This window comes from Chaetura pelagica, unplaced genomic scaffold (genome assembly GCF_000747805.2).
Source record: "Chaetura pelagica isolate M959 unplaced genomic scaffold, ChaPel_1.0 scaffold222, whole genome shotgun sequence".
Taxonomy (NCBI): domain Eukaryota; kingdom Metazoa; phylum Chordata; class Aves; order Apodiformes; family Apodidae; genus Chaetura; species Chaetura pelagica.
Genome location: NW_009952711.1, coordinates 2,157,943 through 2,175,706, shown reverse-complemented (window position 1 = coordinate 2,175,706; position 17,764 = coordinate 2,157,943). Strand labels below are relative to the sequence as shown.

General features: G+C 36.9%; 1 protein-coding gene across 1 annotated transcript in view; it reads right to left on the bottom strand.

The window, feature by feature from the left end:
- Nucleotides 1-10,060: 10,060 nt before the first annotated feature.
- The window catches only part of VPS13C (vacuolar protein sorting 13 homolog C (S. cerevisiae)), an 87,329-nt gene continuing 79,625 nt past the window's right edge, over nt 10,061-17,764 (bottom strand). The window contains exons 82-85 of the mRNA XM_009994514.1: nt 14,982-15,073; nt 13,141-13,264; nt 12,789-12,872; nt 10,061-10,162 (exon numbers count right to left, since the gene is read on the bottom strand). Of these exons, the coding sequence (XP_009992816.1) occupies nt 10,061-10,162; nt 12,789-12,872; nt 13,141-13,264; nt 14,982-15,073 (402 nt within the window). The remainder of the gene's footprint in view (nt 10,163-12,788; nt 12,873-13,140; nt 13,265-14,981; nt 15,074-17,764) is intronic.

The window sequence follows — 17,764 nt, the reverse complement described above, 5'->3', positions numbered from 1 at the left end:
TCTCAGACTGCTACAGAAATATCTCACAAAGAAGGAAATAGAGCTTAAGCAGTTTGCTGTCCCTACAGATGGTCAGTTCAAATGCTCAAACATCCACACAGGAGAAATACAGCTCTGACCTCTGACTATTATCTTGAAGAGAAGTCAGTATGGTCTTGTGTTCTCCACTCCACAGTACCATGAGGAAACTGATGTACTTAACAATTTTTCCCAAGCCTTAAGAGGACAACATAACTGGACCAAGTAGAATTTAAAATCCAGCTTAGATTCACAGCTGTGAGCAAATCTGACTTCCTGTTCCACTAGTACCTTTTCATTTTTTTCTTTATCACCTATTAGGACAAAACAACTAAATTTTGAAGGTTTCACCATATAACCAAAAAAAGGAAAAAAGTTCCATCAGCATATGGTTACCTGGAATGTGGGAGACTTGTGCTCTGACCACCACGTTACTATTCGTAGCTGAAGGAAGAGGGAGAGACAAGTCTCTTGACTTCAGTTTTTAACTGAGTCTGAGCAATCCTCCTTGTGTCAACATATTTATGCTTTTAATAAATCTGCTTTCCCCCCTTAACAAAAGGTTCTATTTATGAAAACTCAACAGTATCTCTCTTTCCTACAGTATTTCTCTTAACATTACTCACAAGGCTAACAAGCCAGTGCATTTAATTTGTGTGCTCTGTCACAGAGTTTTGGCTCAATGCATTCATTCAATTTTGCAAGAAATTCTGAAGTTTTAAATATTTGTTTTCACTAGGATTGAAAACACATTTCAAAAAACAACACTTCCAAGATTTATGTACTGCCATACTAGGGAACTAGATCTCATCAAGCAATGAATAGGAGGGTCTGGACAGCAAACAATCAGACTATCTTTAAACTCACCTCTTGTATAAAAAAAAAAAATTCAGTCAAGTTTGACATAACACAGCTATTCTTAAGGTTTCACTGAATCTATGTATTTTGATTAAAAGATTGTTCTGCAATTATTATTGTATTTTCCAGTGCCCCACAGGAACAGAATTGAAAGGCAAGGTGTACAAAGAGATACATACCATTCATTTGGCATGTTTTAGTTTACGAGCACCAGCCAAAACTAATGTGAGTAAAGGAATTCTTTTTTTCTGATGTTTATAAAACATCAAAGGATACAAAATATCTATCATGCTTTGTTACTGACTGCCATACTTGCACTGTCAATACACAGAATCACTAGAACAGATATTTAACTTCAGTTAACAGTATTGGCATAATTGTGTCTGATTACTTGACAATTGCAAACACTACATCCCAGTCAGCTACAAAAGTATTGCAATCCCATTTGTCAGATGGGAAAATGGTGTGTTTAAGTGTGAAGTTTTAAAAATTATTAAGAACTGTTCTAGAAAACATGCCAGAATTCTGGGACAGCATTAGTAACTTGCACAATCCCAAACTAGCATTGCAATCCTCACCTCATCCATTCTGAGTTAAAAGCAAATGCCTTGGTGAACCAGCTGTGAAAGGAAACTTAAAATTCTCGAGTGGCTACAGTATTGCTTATAAAGTGGCTAACATACCTTTCAATGACCATAACTTTCATAAGGTTTGTTGCAGAAGTCTACTACTCTTCAAGCATTCCCATGTTCCAAGCCAAAAAGTTTTTTATGCTCCGTTAATAGACTATTCTTGTCTGTACTTCTTTGGACATCTCAGCTAGCTCATCTTTTATGTCACTTAGCTTGTACAAGCTGATAGGATTGTAAAGACATAAAATTATCTTAATTTCGTATTTGAACACTATCACTATATTCTAATACAGAACATAGAAGCAAAGTAGTACTAGCAAATAGCACCTTCATTACTCCCACATATTATCTTTTAACATTTAAAAGTTTCAACATAGAATTAATTTCCCCTATGATCCACCCTTAAAAGTTGTTGTAATTTTATTGAAGAAATTCAAGACTGTATTGAGCTTTCCCACCCCCCATCCCGAAGAGTCTTAGTCCAGAGTGAATGCTTAAAAGCAGGGTTTGTAGTTGGCTTTATTATAATGGCTTTTCCCAAGCCAAAAACCTTCCCCGAAAGACTTTGTTTCCAAGCCCTTATTCACCTGTAATAGAATAGGCCTGGTGGAATAGCTGGATAATACATTATGCATACATACAGTTATTCTACCATCTTCATCTGGACACTTAAAAAGGACATTTTCTTAAGAAAAACTGATACTAGAAATATTCAGCTGTGTTCAGAGGGCAATGCTATTATTCTGCCACATATTGCTTTGTATCTCATGAACTAAATCTATTTCAGGTTCCACTGAAAAGGCATAGTAAGTCTCTTGACTGAACTGCCAGGAATTCAGGTAGCCCCACTTGAGACACATGCTGTGCTCTCACATCATTTCCCTTGTATACTTATAAACTTGAAACATGAAGAGGTCTTTCTTCCCAAAACTTCTAAAGCACTATTATCTTGTGGCAAGTGGATAGCTGCCCTGATCCAAATGTTTTGGTATGCTCACACCTTTGATGGACTTCAGTCTGAGAAGCTTTTATTTAAATTTATCTTCACTAGGTACCCTAGTGACTGGATGCTAAACTGTGCCCTATTTATTGCACACTGACATCTGTTTGACTAACATAATTGGAAGGATTTGGAGGTTTAGTTGCCTACTTGTTGCCCATCTGGCATAAGCCTTTGAAAATGTCACACGCTTGTGTATCTGTTGGTGGATTAATCAACTGCCTGCCTGCCAACAGCCTCTCTGCTAGAGTTTCACACCCCCTTCTTTGCTTCTTGCCTCTGGTTTTGGGGCATTTTGTTAACTCCAGTCTATCAATGTGAGCATCATTCATCTGCCCCAGAAGCAGGTTAGAGACCTCAGCACACAGAAAAGAACACAGGCAATGAAGCCACCCAAACAATACACCTCATCTCAGACAACACTAACACTTCAAAACCAGCTTCCAGATGGATTATTTTTTAAAATTTCCCTTCTAGTATTCAATTGTTCAATGAAAACAAAATTAAAACACTGTGGAAATCTGTCATTTTTCAAAGAAAATCTTAGTTCAAATGAAACTCCACATGTTCAGCATGCAGCTTCAATTGAAAAATTTCAACTAATTCTTCAGCAGTCCTAACTTTTGGGAAGAAGCTGAGCCAACCTAACAGCTTGCCATCATCCAAAGGGAACATTTACTCATCTCCCTTTTCTTCCTCTTTCAAGGTACTCAGCTGATTGCTAACATGGCAGAAAATTAATCCAGCACAAGAAAACTGAAGTATGCCTTGACTTGCACAGTACCACTTTAGTTTCTTCTCAACATCAAATCACGCCACTCAATCAATTTACAAGCAGTCTGTTTGCCCCAGAGAGGGGACAATCCCAAACAAATATCTTTCTGAATTTACTATATACACAGAAGAAAAGCAGCACATATATTTTGTGGCCCTGGCTGTTATACAGCCATCTGCATTAATTTCTGCAATTCAACAGTAGCATTAATAGATAGAGCACTTGAGTAAGAAAGCACATGAAAAGGCTTTTACTCTAAAACATTACCCACTAAGGAAATCAGTACACACAGATACCTGCACCAATTCCTGTAACACTATAGACAAGTAATAAACAACGTGAAATACAGCTATAGTATTTTTTTTCAACACTTCTAAAACTCCATGTTTGGATCTACAGTTTGCAAAGCTGCTGACAGCCTCTGATTTATAGATCTATGCTCTGCATTGGCCATATCAACTAGATGATTTTAACAGCATGGTTGTTACCCAGGCAGGAGGGTGGGCAGGAAAGCTGTAAGACTACACTAGTAAAATATAAAGACTCATTCCCCCACCTTGTGGGTATCTACTGAAACAACAATGTACAGTAGCATTTCTTTATTTCTAACCTAGACACATACTAATCTATGAAATTTCACACACAGTTTTCTGCTATACCACAGTAGAGTGAACCTGTAAAAATATTTGCAATTAACTCAAAATTTATTCAAGTAATAAACTGTTTTATTTTCCAAATTCCATAAAAACACAGAGAATGTCTACTCTTTTTATGCTTATCAGCATCATTTGATGTTGGTGCACTGTGTTAAAGTGTGAAGAATGTCTTAAATGTACAGAAAAGAGTTAGTCAACTAGGTTTAAATTTAAAAGAAAAAATTCTCCAGGACTGTACCCATTACCAGCCTACTGACACTATTCTATTTTTAAAACAATTGTACAATTGTTCCCCAATATGTTTTTTCAGAATGTCATTATGCTAAACTTCAATTTTATCTTGTTTGATTATCTGCCTTTCAAGACAGGATGAGAACTAAAGCTGGGTTGCTTAATTATAAGTTACTGACTTCAAGATACTTCCTGTGTTGTGTTTACTGATAATTAACCTGCAACAATCCTATGTGATCAGTTGCAGAAATCTTTTTGGACTCTTTAAGACCATCTTAGCCCAATGCCATACCTCATTATAAGTCAACAGCAAACTTCTCTCCAGCAGGCAAATGGAAAGCACAGCCAGAGACAAAGGCAACAATAAACACAAGAGGAAGCTTTTTAAGTACAATACAATTCTCATACATCAACTCACTCAAGGGCTTATTCAAGGCCACATTTATCAGAGCAGAGACTAGGACTGGCACAGCTCAGTGATCTACCTGTAAAGCTTTGATAATATATGAAAGGAATTTATGTCATACCTGATGGGGGAACTTTTCAACCCATTAAGAGTATGCTATATTATACAGTGCATTGGCAGCTTCTCTATTTTTCAAGTCTTTGTTTTGGACAAGCATTTTTCAGAATTACACATCTGTACTGTGCTTACCTTTGATAGACAGCAGAGCCTAGAAACAATGTGGACAGACACACAAGATGAACATTGGAATCTGAGTGTTGTTATACTACCAATAAAGAGGATTTTCAGTGTTCCATCTGCTGACTCCAGTAAAGTGTCTGGGAATGGCTCTCTGCCTCCCTGACTGAAATCCAAAAATTTGTTTTCCTTGTCAAGATCTAAAACAGTTACTGTTCTCAAGTAGCAGTTTGTCTTTATAACTAGATGAGGAAATTTCTCAGTTACTGACGTAAAAAATTTGTAGCATGATTTCAATACATCAAATCAGCTTTTTTACCATTTTTTTAAATTCTAAAGAGTAAGCCATATTACAGATGTATCACCATCTTGCTTTCACTCCCAACCTCCCATGCCAATGTTACAGGGTTCCTCCCTCGTCCCTCCCCCTTGAGCTCCAGTGCAGTCTGAGGACTAGATCAGGATAAACAAGGAACATTCTCACTCTATAATAAATAACAAAGAAAAAACAATTTCAAATCTCGAAGATTTCAAATTTCAAAGAAGTCTACTTGCTGACCTGTAGCAAAGATACAATGAACTGAATCCAGTTTTATATTTCACAAGTTTCTTTTAACAAGTCAACTCTTTTCAAGTTATTTCACAGTTCATACTTAAGCTTTTCTCTTTCAGACAAGTCAGTGTGTAAATTAAGCTACCATCTTAGTTGCTGACAAACATCTTGAAAACTCCAAAACAGCATCAGATTGCAGTGCAGACATAAAGAACACTGAAGTCTGAATTGTTACTTAGTGATTATGCAAATGAGATCCATAATCCAAGGAGGGGAAATGCATTAGGATCATTACTAAACTGAATAATATTAATGTGCTTGGAGCAAACGTTATTTTACATCTAGATTTTTAATAATACTTTTTTCCTCTTTCCATCTGCCCTTTATGTGCTGTGTGGCATTGCATGTTCAACAGTAACTGCCCTCTCCCTCAAAAGCCTACCTTGTCCAGGGAATTTTAATAGAGACTAAATCTTTGATTTTTCTGATGGAATCTGAACTTGTATCTGTTGATTCTCAAATCCCTTCACTTCTTTCTTATAATAAATTTCTCTTGAAGTGCATCTAACATCTATTTCAATCTTCACACTTAGGTCTGCATAAATGTGACTTCTTAAGCTGTTGAAAGAATTACTTTGTCAAACAGATGCTAATTTCCTTCAAATGTTTCACAAGTCAGTTTTCACTTTTCAAACTAAATAATTTTAATTTAATTTTTAACTATTCTGAGTGACCAAAGATCCCCTTTTATAAACCACCCTTGCTGTCAACCAAAGACCACAATTAGGATTTACCCAGTGTAATCACTGTGACACTACTACAACAAAAGCTTATTTACTGCCAGTAATTAAATAAAAATATTGGTCCCTTGACTATTTAGCTGAATTAATTATTCCCCTTCTTCCATTTCCCAATCAATCTCCTCTAAAATTATTTTATCCTAGCTAGAACAGGTGGGTTGTCCAGAACTGTGTCAACCCAGATTGTTAATACTTTAAAAGATGGCAATTACACAACACAAGTGGTTTTAAGTGTGTGTGTTTGGGGGGGGGGGGAAGGGGGGCATGGGGGTGGTGTTGGTCGTGTTTACATCTTTCAAAAGTTCATCCAAAGCTACTTAAATGGTTGGCTTACTGTAATTCTGTAGAGAATGACTGGTAGTAGTAAAATCAATGAATATAGGTTCCTTTTAAGAGTTAAAATTCCCATTGAAACAGATCCTAAAAATCCTTCTAGACAGTTAACAGCAAAATGGACCAAGCTCATGGAACACATTAGTAGAAAAGCTGATTGTATATTCAAAATACCACATTTTAGCATGTGAAGACTAACTACTCTCCACAATGGAAAGAAATACAATGAAAATTATCACAGTAAAAAACTCTCAATAAAAGCCCACAGTGAAGAACCACATATATCCATCACCTGTTCAAAAATTCTAAGGTTTGTTGCTTTTCTAAGCAGGTTCTAAAGGTTCTAAAATAATAACCAAAAGCATATTAACACTTTTTTACATGAAACAGTTTGATTTTATTGTAATTTTCCATTACTTTAAAGTGGTTACTAGGTTGAGACAGATCTACATTGAGGAAGTGTTCTTTACCTAGGAAGCAACTGAGCATGTTGGAAGAGGGAAGGTATGACAAAAAGGACCAAGAAAGTTTCAAAAAGAAGGCTCCAGTACAAGAAAACACAGTTGCAAAAGCTGAACACCCATTGAGGCCTTGCAAATAAAAAAAAACAACAAAAACAACAAATCAACACTTCTGAAGATTCATAGAAATCTATGATGAGCCAGAAAGCAATGAAGTAACCTGAAGCAAAGTAAGGACCCAGACCTGACCTAAAATGCTTCAAGTTCTAATTAACAAGCTAGTATTTCATGTCCTATATTCAGTAAAACTGAAGGGGGGCTCATTGTCTAAGAAAGAAACAGGAAGTTCTCACAGTTGACCGACTTGTGTGCTCAGTAATACTGGAAGCCTAGATTTTGTAGAAACAAAATCTTTAAATCTTTGAAAATGCTCTGTCACTTTGCCTTGCAGCACCTGGCTGAAATTAATCACTACAGATAGCCTGAAAAAGCACTCTACCCCAACCATGCCTCATTCCTACAGATCATCAAAATAGTATTTAATTCTGTGTTTGAATTAATTTGTTTTTATGTTGGACACATACTTAGGAACTAGACAAGAGACTCTCCTTGAGCTTTAACTCCCTCAGCCAGAACTCCAAGATGATGCACCAGCTTAAGGAAAAGGGCAGAAAGGGAAAAGGAAAATAAAGTTGCTCAAGTCAGAGTGCAAAGCCTAGGTACAGCCAGCAGCATTTGTAGCTGGAGAGAATGCAGCAATGCAACAGGCTGGATAAAAAACAAGAGCCACAACAGAAGAACTCATGGCAAAAGGAAGACCTGAGAAGAGTGCAGGACAAGGACTGGAAACATACTGGTCCCAAACATTTATCTTCATTTAAGCAAGAAACTGAATTCCTTTAGCAAGGGATCTCTCTGATGTCCTCTTGAGTGCTTGATCCAAGTGGTAAAGAAGGTCGTTCATTACTTCTTCAGCTGGAAGTTTTAGTGCCATCTACCAGTTCAAGTTCAGTTAGCAACCCAAACTGCAAAGACATGCATTTCAAAATAAAAAACTATTCTACAGAAACCTACTGCTTTTCCTCAGACTATTTTAAATAAAAAACTACTTCATTGTACTTAATAACATATAAATTGAGAGAAAAAAAGATCTGATGTTCACAATTCAAGCCAGAAAGTTTACAAATAATAATGAGGAAGTACAGAACAGAATCAAACATATGACTGGAGTCAGAACTGTGTCATCAGAACTGTTCTAAGCTCCAATTCTGTACCTCAAAAAAGACAAACAGTACTATCTAAACATGCACTGAGAGAAGATTACAGTGAAATCTATTTTCAACTGTGAATTAAGAGGCAGTATGTATACAGCTATCCCTTACATGCCAGACACCAAGCTGAAGGAAATACTGGGCAAAAGACCTAGGAAGTTCTTTTGCAGTATGCTAGCGCTCAATATTTTGTCCATATAAAGCCAGTGAAACATAGCAAATGAACCACATATTTTAGAAGCAACGTTTAAAATCGTAGCACAAATAATTGCATATAAAAATTTATTGTCCTTTTTTCTTTTAAACACAAGCTTGAAATACATACAATCCAAACAGCTACTTCCGTCAATGTTTGAGCAGAGCTTTCTAGAAAATAGGTGGTATCACAGAATTAAAAATTGTACCATATTCTTCCATCATAGCAAACTAAATTAACAGCCATGTACATACAATAACAATAAAATAATGCCTGAAGTCAATTTCTAAGTTCTGTGTTTGGCAGCTTACTTTCAAGTATCTTAGGCTTTCTAATTTTGGTGAAATCACGGGTACAGGTTAAGCGCACATTCACAGAATCCCCCAGAGAGTTTAAAAATCCAGGCCTATCTCTTATAACTCTATTTACTGAAGAGATCTATGCAAGAATACTGTCATTTTTATTCTTTGAGTTTGTGTCTATACCTATTATCTAGTACAAAATTGAATAAAACCAGCAGAAATCACTCTTTTGAGGTGAAGTAAGTTGGAAACAGTGAATTTTCACAAGTAAATATTTGCAGGGACAATTCATATCTTATTTGACAGCCAAAGACTGACAGCAAGAGATCTTAGTGTACTGATCACTGAACTAAAATCTGTTTGCTCATATAGTCCTTGACCCAGTTATTTATGTATGTGCCTATTGTTAAGCATGGAACTTGTCTCTATCAAGTTTGTGGGGTTATTCATGCCATTGAGAACTAGGCATATACTTCAAATGTGCATAAATCTCTTGCTAAACTGCATGCTAACAGTCTTCAGAAAGAGAAATTGCAACAAAAATATTTCAGAAGTGACTTCTAGCTTAATAAGATGGCACTCTTCCAGTGGAGTAACTACACACTGAAACACTGAAAGCTAATTACTTTGATTTAAGCTTTTCACATACAATGCTGTCTAAAATCAGTGTGCTCTTCCTCCTGGAGAAGTCTTTAAGCTACAGCAATAAACCAAAGCCATATATACGCACATAACAGGTGAATAATATTTTCCATTTTTAAAGTGCAGATTTTCATTTACAGTCTAAGTGCCACCATTCCAAAGTAAACTTTTTTTTTTTAAAAAGTGCCTGTTTCATATAAATTCATCCTCATGTTGCTCCAGTGCAGTATTTTCTAATACTAAACAGACATGGTAGCTATATTGTGTAATATTTTTTTCTTAATTTAAAGAGAATGTTGTCTAAAATAGTTTTGTAAAACACTGGAACCACAATTAATAAAACTTGTCTGTAAACCATTCACTTAAGAGTGCAAATCAAATAACCACTTTATTTTAGAACCCATTTACAAGAATTCCTGATGTGAAAAAGGGCAGGAAATTTCAGTGGGAAAAAAATTTCTGCAGAAGTTGTGATTTTTAAACTGAAATGTGTATTTTAGTCTAATGAAACCCACAGTTTTACAAAGAAGCATAGCTTCTTACAATAAAATGTTTATGGGCTGTTAACTTTGAAGGAAGACCTCAGATATTTTATCTTTACTTTCTGCATAATGTTTCCTTGTTTCTTCTAATCAATTTTAAGGACAAAATTGCATACCAAAGGTCAAACTCGACCAATCCTGCAATTATCAAGACAGCGTTTGTGGTTTCCTCAGCTGCAACGATGCTTGCTTCACCAACTTCTGTTGTTTTCTTTTTGCCTGGGCTTCCTGAATGGCACAACAAAGCCTCTGTAAAGAAATGTATTTAAAGAAAGAAAGCTGAAACACACAATCCACAGTTTTCTTCCATAAGATGCTGCTAAAAATAGCCGATCAACTAACATTAAAACCTACATATGCACAGGCTAGTTTGAGTCTTAATCATAACTTCTGATTCACATGCTTAATATTTAACCCAGAAAAAGCTTAACTGATACTGTCAATCTACTCCTAATTTTCAAGTACTAACATTAATGATGTTATCCACGCTTAACTAGATAAAGCTTCGTCAGGCAGAACCCCATACAAGTGAACTAATTCTAAACAGATAAGCAAATCACATTTCCAATACTATACGCTCTGAAGGCTTTCAAAGTCAGCCCATGTAAAGGTCCAGCATTAAACTCCTCTGTATTCAGCCTAAAAAACCAGCCTGTACTACTAGCACACATAGCCTGTAAAACAGCGGTTTGCATTTCAATAGCCATTTCATGTAAGTAGCATTCTCTAGCACAAACCTAAGGATGCATTCCTTCTGTCTTTGCTGCATTTTCAGTATTACAGCACCCAAAAGCCTCTTTATTTAAACACGCTGAGCAAATACTGCAACTTACTAGACCCATTAATTGGCATATACCAAGTCTGTTCAACCAGCTCTGTTCCTGCTCCTGCACATTTTTAGCTAACATTTAAATGTCGTAAGAATAAGGTCTTCTGAGGAAAATTTAGTATCAGACCAAATTAAGCCATTTTCTCTCCTAAAATGAACAGCAAAGTACTGAGGGCCTACAACCACTAAATTCAGTCTGAGGTAAAAAGCTTCAGAAAAGAACTGTGTTCAGGCCCAAAAACCAAGAGGTTTGCACTATCAATATCTGGAAATACAAGAGAATCCTTCACAGTAATTAAAGTAACAGCAGGCTCTTTTGAAAATATTTACAATGAAAAGCACTCTCAAACTGTCACGTAGTTGAAATCCACAAAAGGATAAATTAAAATAGACCCTAACAATAATTCTAAAAATAACTTAACAAAGCAGTGCAACTAAACCAGCCATTTGTATTTAATTCCTGAATCCAAGCCATCTAGTATCTTGAGAAGACCCATGTCTCAACTCTCTAATATTAACTACATCACAGATTATGCATAAAGTGTATATACATATATTAACATAGTGATATTTCTCTAGTCTGAGAAAATTAATGTCAATGTGATATGCATAAATGCTTAAGGGAGGGGAAACAAAAAGAACAACACACAGTGAGGTAGCTTGGATGGTCAGTCTGATTTTACCTGAGTAATTCCAGCATTTAGTGAAACCATAAGTTTTTTTAATGCTGTGAGGGCTTTTTTATCCATGATTTCAATAATAGTAAAACTAATTTATAAAACAATTAATATTATAGAGTAATTTAAGCTGGATGTGTGCCTTCTATCAAATTGGTATTGTCTTACAAGTGGGATCTCTGCAAAGGAAAGGCAAAATGAAGAGTAATAATGATAAACAGAAATCCACTAAAGGTAAATGGGTACTGCTGCACTTCAGGGCAGAAAAATTTATTTTGAATGTATACACATCACCATAAACATGTAATAGGCAATAACAGAAAAGAGATAACACGAATAATTATCCTTCTACTGTGATCTGTGTACTTTGTACACAGTGAAAGCTTGAACCATGACACTAAGATACAAATTAAAACAATTTAAAATAGTTAACCAAAAGTGTGATTTGGCAGACATGCTATAAATTGAAGGAAAACTGTTTTTAAACAAGTGACAAAAAAGGGCATCAAAATTATAGATTTTTTTTTCCCTTAAATTATAGATTTTTTTTTCCCTTTTCAGTCTAACCTATTCTTTTAAAAGGGCTGATCAATTTAATAGAAGCAATTTGGCCCCTATTCTGATTCTAGCAGCTGACTTGCCATTTACTGGAGCTACAATTTCAAGTGTGCTTGCGAGATGCTGTGAATCATATTGATTTCATTTTGGTATCAGGGAGGACTCCTCTTTCATCATTTAACACAAAGCTACAGTAAAACATATGTTTTTGTAGGTAAATTTTTCTATTGCTGAATACCCTGGAATTTATTCAAAACTATTAGTTCGGCTTTTGTGAGTTAGCTATGAGATCCAACCATTCACAGAACAAAAGCTCCCAAAATAAACCAGTCTCTCCATCAACACTTAGAACAAACACTTAGATATAAATGGTAGAAAAACAAGGTGCAGGAAAGGTGGAGAGTGGGAAGGGGGAGGAATCCAGCTAAGCCTTTTCACACAAGGTACACTTACTGTGTTAGTTCAGTGATCCTGAAATAATGAGGAGGTAGCAGAGTTCAGAGGTATGTTGAATCTTGGAGACTATAATGAACTTAACCTAATACTTGAGGTATTTGAATTAGTTTCCTTTAAGGAATTTTAAGATACAAAACAGGATAATGCATATACTCTCTTGAATGCTTTAGACTACCTAGTTTCATCTTCTCTCCTAGTTAAACTCATTTTTCAACATGGAAGTTTGGTGAGCAGTCCCCAGGCAGAGCAGCCTTTTCTATAAGGGGTCTTTGAACATTACCGCCATTTTTACAAGCTGAGTTTCAAAAACTGTTAATAATATCATAAAAAAAGAATATGGAAGGAAAAAATATACCCTTGCTGTAGTTTCATCTTGAAGCTGAACTGTCCTTACACATTCATGACCTGTACTGTCCTTCCTTTGGAACATCCTCTGATCCTGTTGCAGAGGGGAACAAAAATGTACTTCAGGTGACTCATAAAACAAGAAAGCAGAATCTGCTACTTAAATGGCTTAAATGTCAATTTCAGGTTAGATTTCAGTGTGGTGTCCACCCAATTCAACACATACTTTCAAGAAATGTGAAGTAAATCCTGTCTCATAGTCCCACAGTTAGCAGTGAGAAACATTTAACTTATAAGTTAACAGTATGATAGAACCTCGAAATACTGTTAAATAAAAACAAAACAAAATGTGCTTTTCTTACCAAAGCAGCTATTTTTAAAACATTTGCTTCATAGGAGGGACAGCGTGTAAAGTCTTCAAATAAGTAATCCCACTCTGTTGTTACGTGGCCTAAGATTTCCACTTCTTTTACATATATCACTCTCCTGTTCAACAGAAAAAAAAGTTAACAGTTTCATCCTGAACTAGAACTTTGTCAGAAAAAACCAAAGAAAATATAAGAAATTTGTTTAAGAAGGCATTTTCTATATGGATTACAAGTATCCATTCAGTCAGTGGAACTGTATTTTTCTACATATATATCATAGCATCACAGAATGTCAGGTTGGAAGGAACCTCAAGGATCCTCTATCTGGTCCAACCCTTCTAGACAGAAACCCTGTTCATGTGATATGGCCCAGCACTGTCAAGCTGAGTCTTAAAACTGGGGAATCCACTACTTCCCTGAGAAGATTATTCCAATGTCCTACTGTTCTCATAGTGAAAAAAAATTATTCTGGTGTGCAATCAGGATCTCCCCAAGAGTAACTTACACCCATTACCCCTCATCTTTTCCATGTCACTCCTTGTAAAACCTCAGTCTCCACCTTGGTAGCCACCCTGTACGTGCTGGAACACAGCAGTTAAGATCTCCCCTAAACCATGACTGCAGAGCTGGGCAGCTGGAGGAGCGTGATGGCCCATTTTACCTCAGGAAGCTGCCAAACGGACCCCCCCGCTTTGCTGCTTCCTCAGCCCCTCAGAGGCAGCACCGCCCGCGGCTGCCGCAGACACCTCGGCTCCTGCCCGCTGGCACCTTCCCGCGCTGCAGGGGGCTCAGCCAGCCCCGACCCGGCCGAGGGAGGTACCTGCGTCCCGGGAAGGCCGCAGGGGAAGGAACAGCGCCAGGCGAAGGGCTCCCCGAGAGCAGCGGCCTCCCCGACCTGGCACCCCTGATGGCGCCGCCTCGGGCCCCGCGCGCGCCGGGGCCTCCACTGCGTCTTGTCTGGTTTGTACAGGCCAAGGGGTCCCAACCCGGGCAGCCCTCCCAGTCCTGACTTGTGACTAGAAATGTGTAGTAGAGCGTCACCCATCATCAACTCAAACCAGCCGTAAGCAGCTGCAGGCAGGCAGGCAGCTGCAGGCGAGTTACAGAGACACTGCTGCGGCACTGACAGGTGACCGCTCGCCGCTGTTCTCAGGTGCTACCTCGGTCGATTGAAAGCTCCAGTGCAAGCTGGCACGCTAACACACTGACACACTGACACGGGGCAGTTTTGAAGGGAGGTAACCCAGAGTTTTCATGCAGCATGTGGAGAACTGGGATGAGAAAGTGCACAGACACCTGAGGAGCTGCAAACAACTCAATCACTGAATTATGACTAAAGGACTCTTTCAGGATCTTCAAAAAGCTTGTTCAGCCGCAGCATGAATGGTGAGGTGTGCTAGTCATTACACAACACACAGGGTGGGATGCCTCCTGTCATCTCATTACAGACGAGATTATCTCACACAATCAGGCAAGGTGGAAACTCTTGTGATCTGGCATGTGAAGATCATACCATAACCCATGGGTTCCTTTTCATTATCTACATCTATTTAGAAAGTGTCAAGTCCTGAAACTGCGTATCCAAGACTACTAACATCTCGAATTCTAAAGACTGTCTGATGAGTTTAATACTAATTTTCATACTCAAAAACCTATGTCTCTACTTAGGGTACAGTATTACCATATTACTTCTTCCATAAAGAAAATAATTTTTTTTTTAAATGGATAAAAAAGTTATATATGCAGACAACAGCAAGCAGTTTAGAATTAGTCAAATGTGTAATCCCAAAATTGCAACTAAGACATGCCCTTAGAAAGCCTTCAAAGTTTCATACCTATTGGTAACAATAAGGTTTGCTCTTCTGCTTCTTGGAAGTGCACAGTGATACCTATAGCTCTCTTTTTCCAGCTTCCTGATGTGCAATTTCTGGAACAGAAAATAATTTTTTTGACTGTTAAAAGGCAACTTAAAACAGTGTTTTCAATTAAAAAGTACCTTAAAAAGTTAGCTCATTGAACTGCTTCTCAAAAGGCAGGCTTTCACAGTGTTCTCACTCCTGAAGCTGAGTCATTGAAAGCCACTCAAAAGGTGAAACATTGACACTGCAATATATACTATTTATTCAGCTTTAATTTCCTTTCTGTGCTAATAATTGTTTAGTAATGTTCATTCTATTACACTCCATGCTGCAGATTTTATTCGAGTGAAAATCGTGCAAGAGTACCTTTAAGAGGCAGCAGCACATGACATAGAATCTTAAAAATAAACTATCAAATTACAAACACCCAATGCCAAAAAAACTGATTACCTCAAAGTCTCTTCAAAACATCAGAAGAAAGATGGCAGCATATGACTAAAATCAAAATATGATATCACATTTTATACCTGAATCACAGCTATTTTAAAAACAAGTGAAAACTAAAGAAATAAAAAAAACCTACTGCCATGTAAGACTGCAATTCAAAGGCTGCAATCCATATTCTCAGAAATGAGACATGCTACATATTGAAACAGATTTATTCATAAGCATGTTCCTCTAAACTCAAAGCTTTGGAGAAAAAGCCTGTTCCTCCTAACTTCAGAAACAATCCCAACAGTATTTTTAGAATTTACATCCAGTATGTTACTAAAGAAAGAGTTCCCACTGAGCTCCTTGCCTAGAAGATACACTATTTCTAGAGCTTGTCTCAGCACACCTGATAGATGTCAGCACAATGATAGTGACATGATGATGTAGAAAGGCGGTTGCACTTGATGCACACTCTTCAAATTCAGGCATCTTTTATCAAAAGCTTTTATTTTTATGAGAACACTACAGCACTTCAAAGAAGTTCAACTCATTCTTATTTTACATGGAAATGAAAGAACCACTACAAATTTACACAGCAGCAGAACAGTGATTCAATCAGAAATAGAATTTGCAGTTTCTTGAAAACAAGCACAGTATTCTCTCTGCCACACAACAGTGTCTCACCACCAGATCTCAATTATTCATTAAGTGCTCTGCATTGCTTATAAAGCTCCATGCTTTAAACTGGGTAATAAAACAAAATAATGCCACAGACATTGAATAATGTATGAAATACACCGTGTCAGACCCTAGGTGCTGGGGTTAGAAGACAGTCTCCTCACCAGAGCAGGCAGCAATACCTGCATATTAAAAGGCAAGAACTAACAAAACCAAAGGCATTCATTACCTGTTCTAGCAAATCTCATCAACTGCAAACACTCTTCAACCAAAGATTAAAACTCATGAGAACTTATTCCTAGGAAAACAATTCTCCCAGGGTTGCCCTATTTGTTCTTTGTTTTCTCCAGCTATACATCCTGTACATTGATGTTTAATACATTCTGCACTAAGCCTCACTGGGTGGAACTACAGGGCCTGTAAGATGTCAAATCTGACCTTCCAAGTTCTGAATTGACTGAGCAGATCCCTACATAGCCCATATACATTAGATTCAGCACTTCTGGGAAAATGCACTGCAGAAAAAAGTTTATCCAAGTGGATTGATCTACTCCATTTGGCTACTGCCCTCATTCTGCACAAAAACTTCCCAGTAGAGTAAAGTAACTTAAGTCTTCAGATCTACATATATGGTCCTCCTAAGCTAAGCTCCAATGTCTCTGTCTCACAATACAAGTAAGTATTTAAGTGATACATTTTTTTGCCTGACCACTGGACCCTATTGAAACATCCACCCCTTAAGGGAGGCTTACAAGGGTTCAATCTTGTGAGCACATATTTTTTTTAAAGGGATATTTGCATTTAAGTCAGTTAAAATAGATGAAAGGGTGGGGATTATGATTAAACTAATTGTAACACTGGATCAAAACTGGATCCAAAATAAAACAGCAATAATACCTATATGTTGAGTTACTTGATATTAAATTTGTAAATGCATATAGAACTGACTCATCTTGCTTGTTAAATAACCTATTTCCTGTAAAGACACTGTCCCCCTCTTGCTTGTAGCTTGTAATTGTATTCAGTCAAACGACTTCTGAAAGGAAGAAACTGTATTTGGTGAACTATATAGAGAATACATTCTTGTTCAGCATAGAATTCCAATCTACACCATTTAGATGTAAGAAAAATGCAAATATCAGATGCACAGCAACTGCATAATACCCAGTTTTCAGTGTTAATTGTGCTACCTTTTCCTTTTTGATCAATGTAAAAAATATAGTGCAAACAACAAACTACAAACAGAAATTTAAGAAATTTAATTTGCCAATTAAAATAAAAATTCACTGTTTTGTATTTTTTAAACAATTTTAAATTAAATAAGCTGACTATTGACCACTAAACTCAAAGGCATTAGCAGCAGACATGTCTCTGCTGAATTTTTTCATGTATGATAGGCAATTTGCTCTGAGAAAAGCTTGTTAAGCTTAACTTGTTGATTTATGAGATTCCATATTAGAAATTAAATTTATGGCACCATGTAATTGAGAAATGTATTTTTTAAATGTATACACACATATATATGTAAATGCATGGTAACAGCTGAAGTAAACATTTAAGTATGTTAAACAACAAAACTCCAGGAGATTCTGTGAATGAAACCAGAGTCAAAGGAGCTGGCTGTATACGAAATGTTATAACTCCAAAAA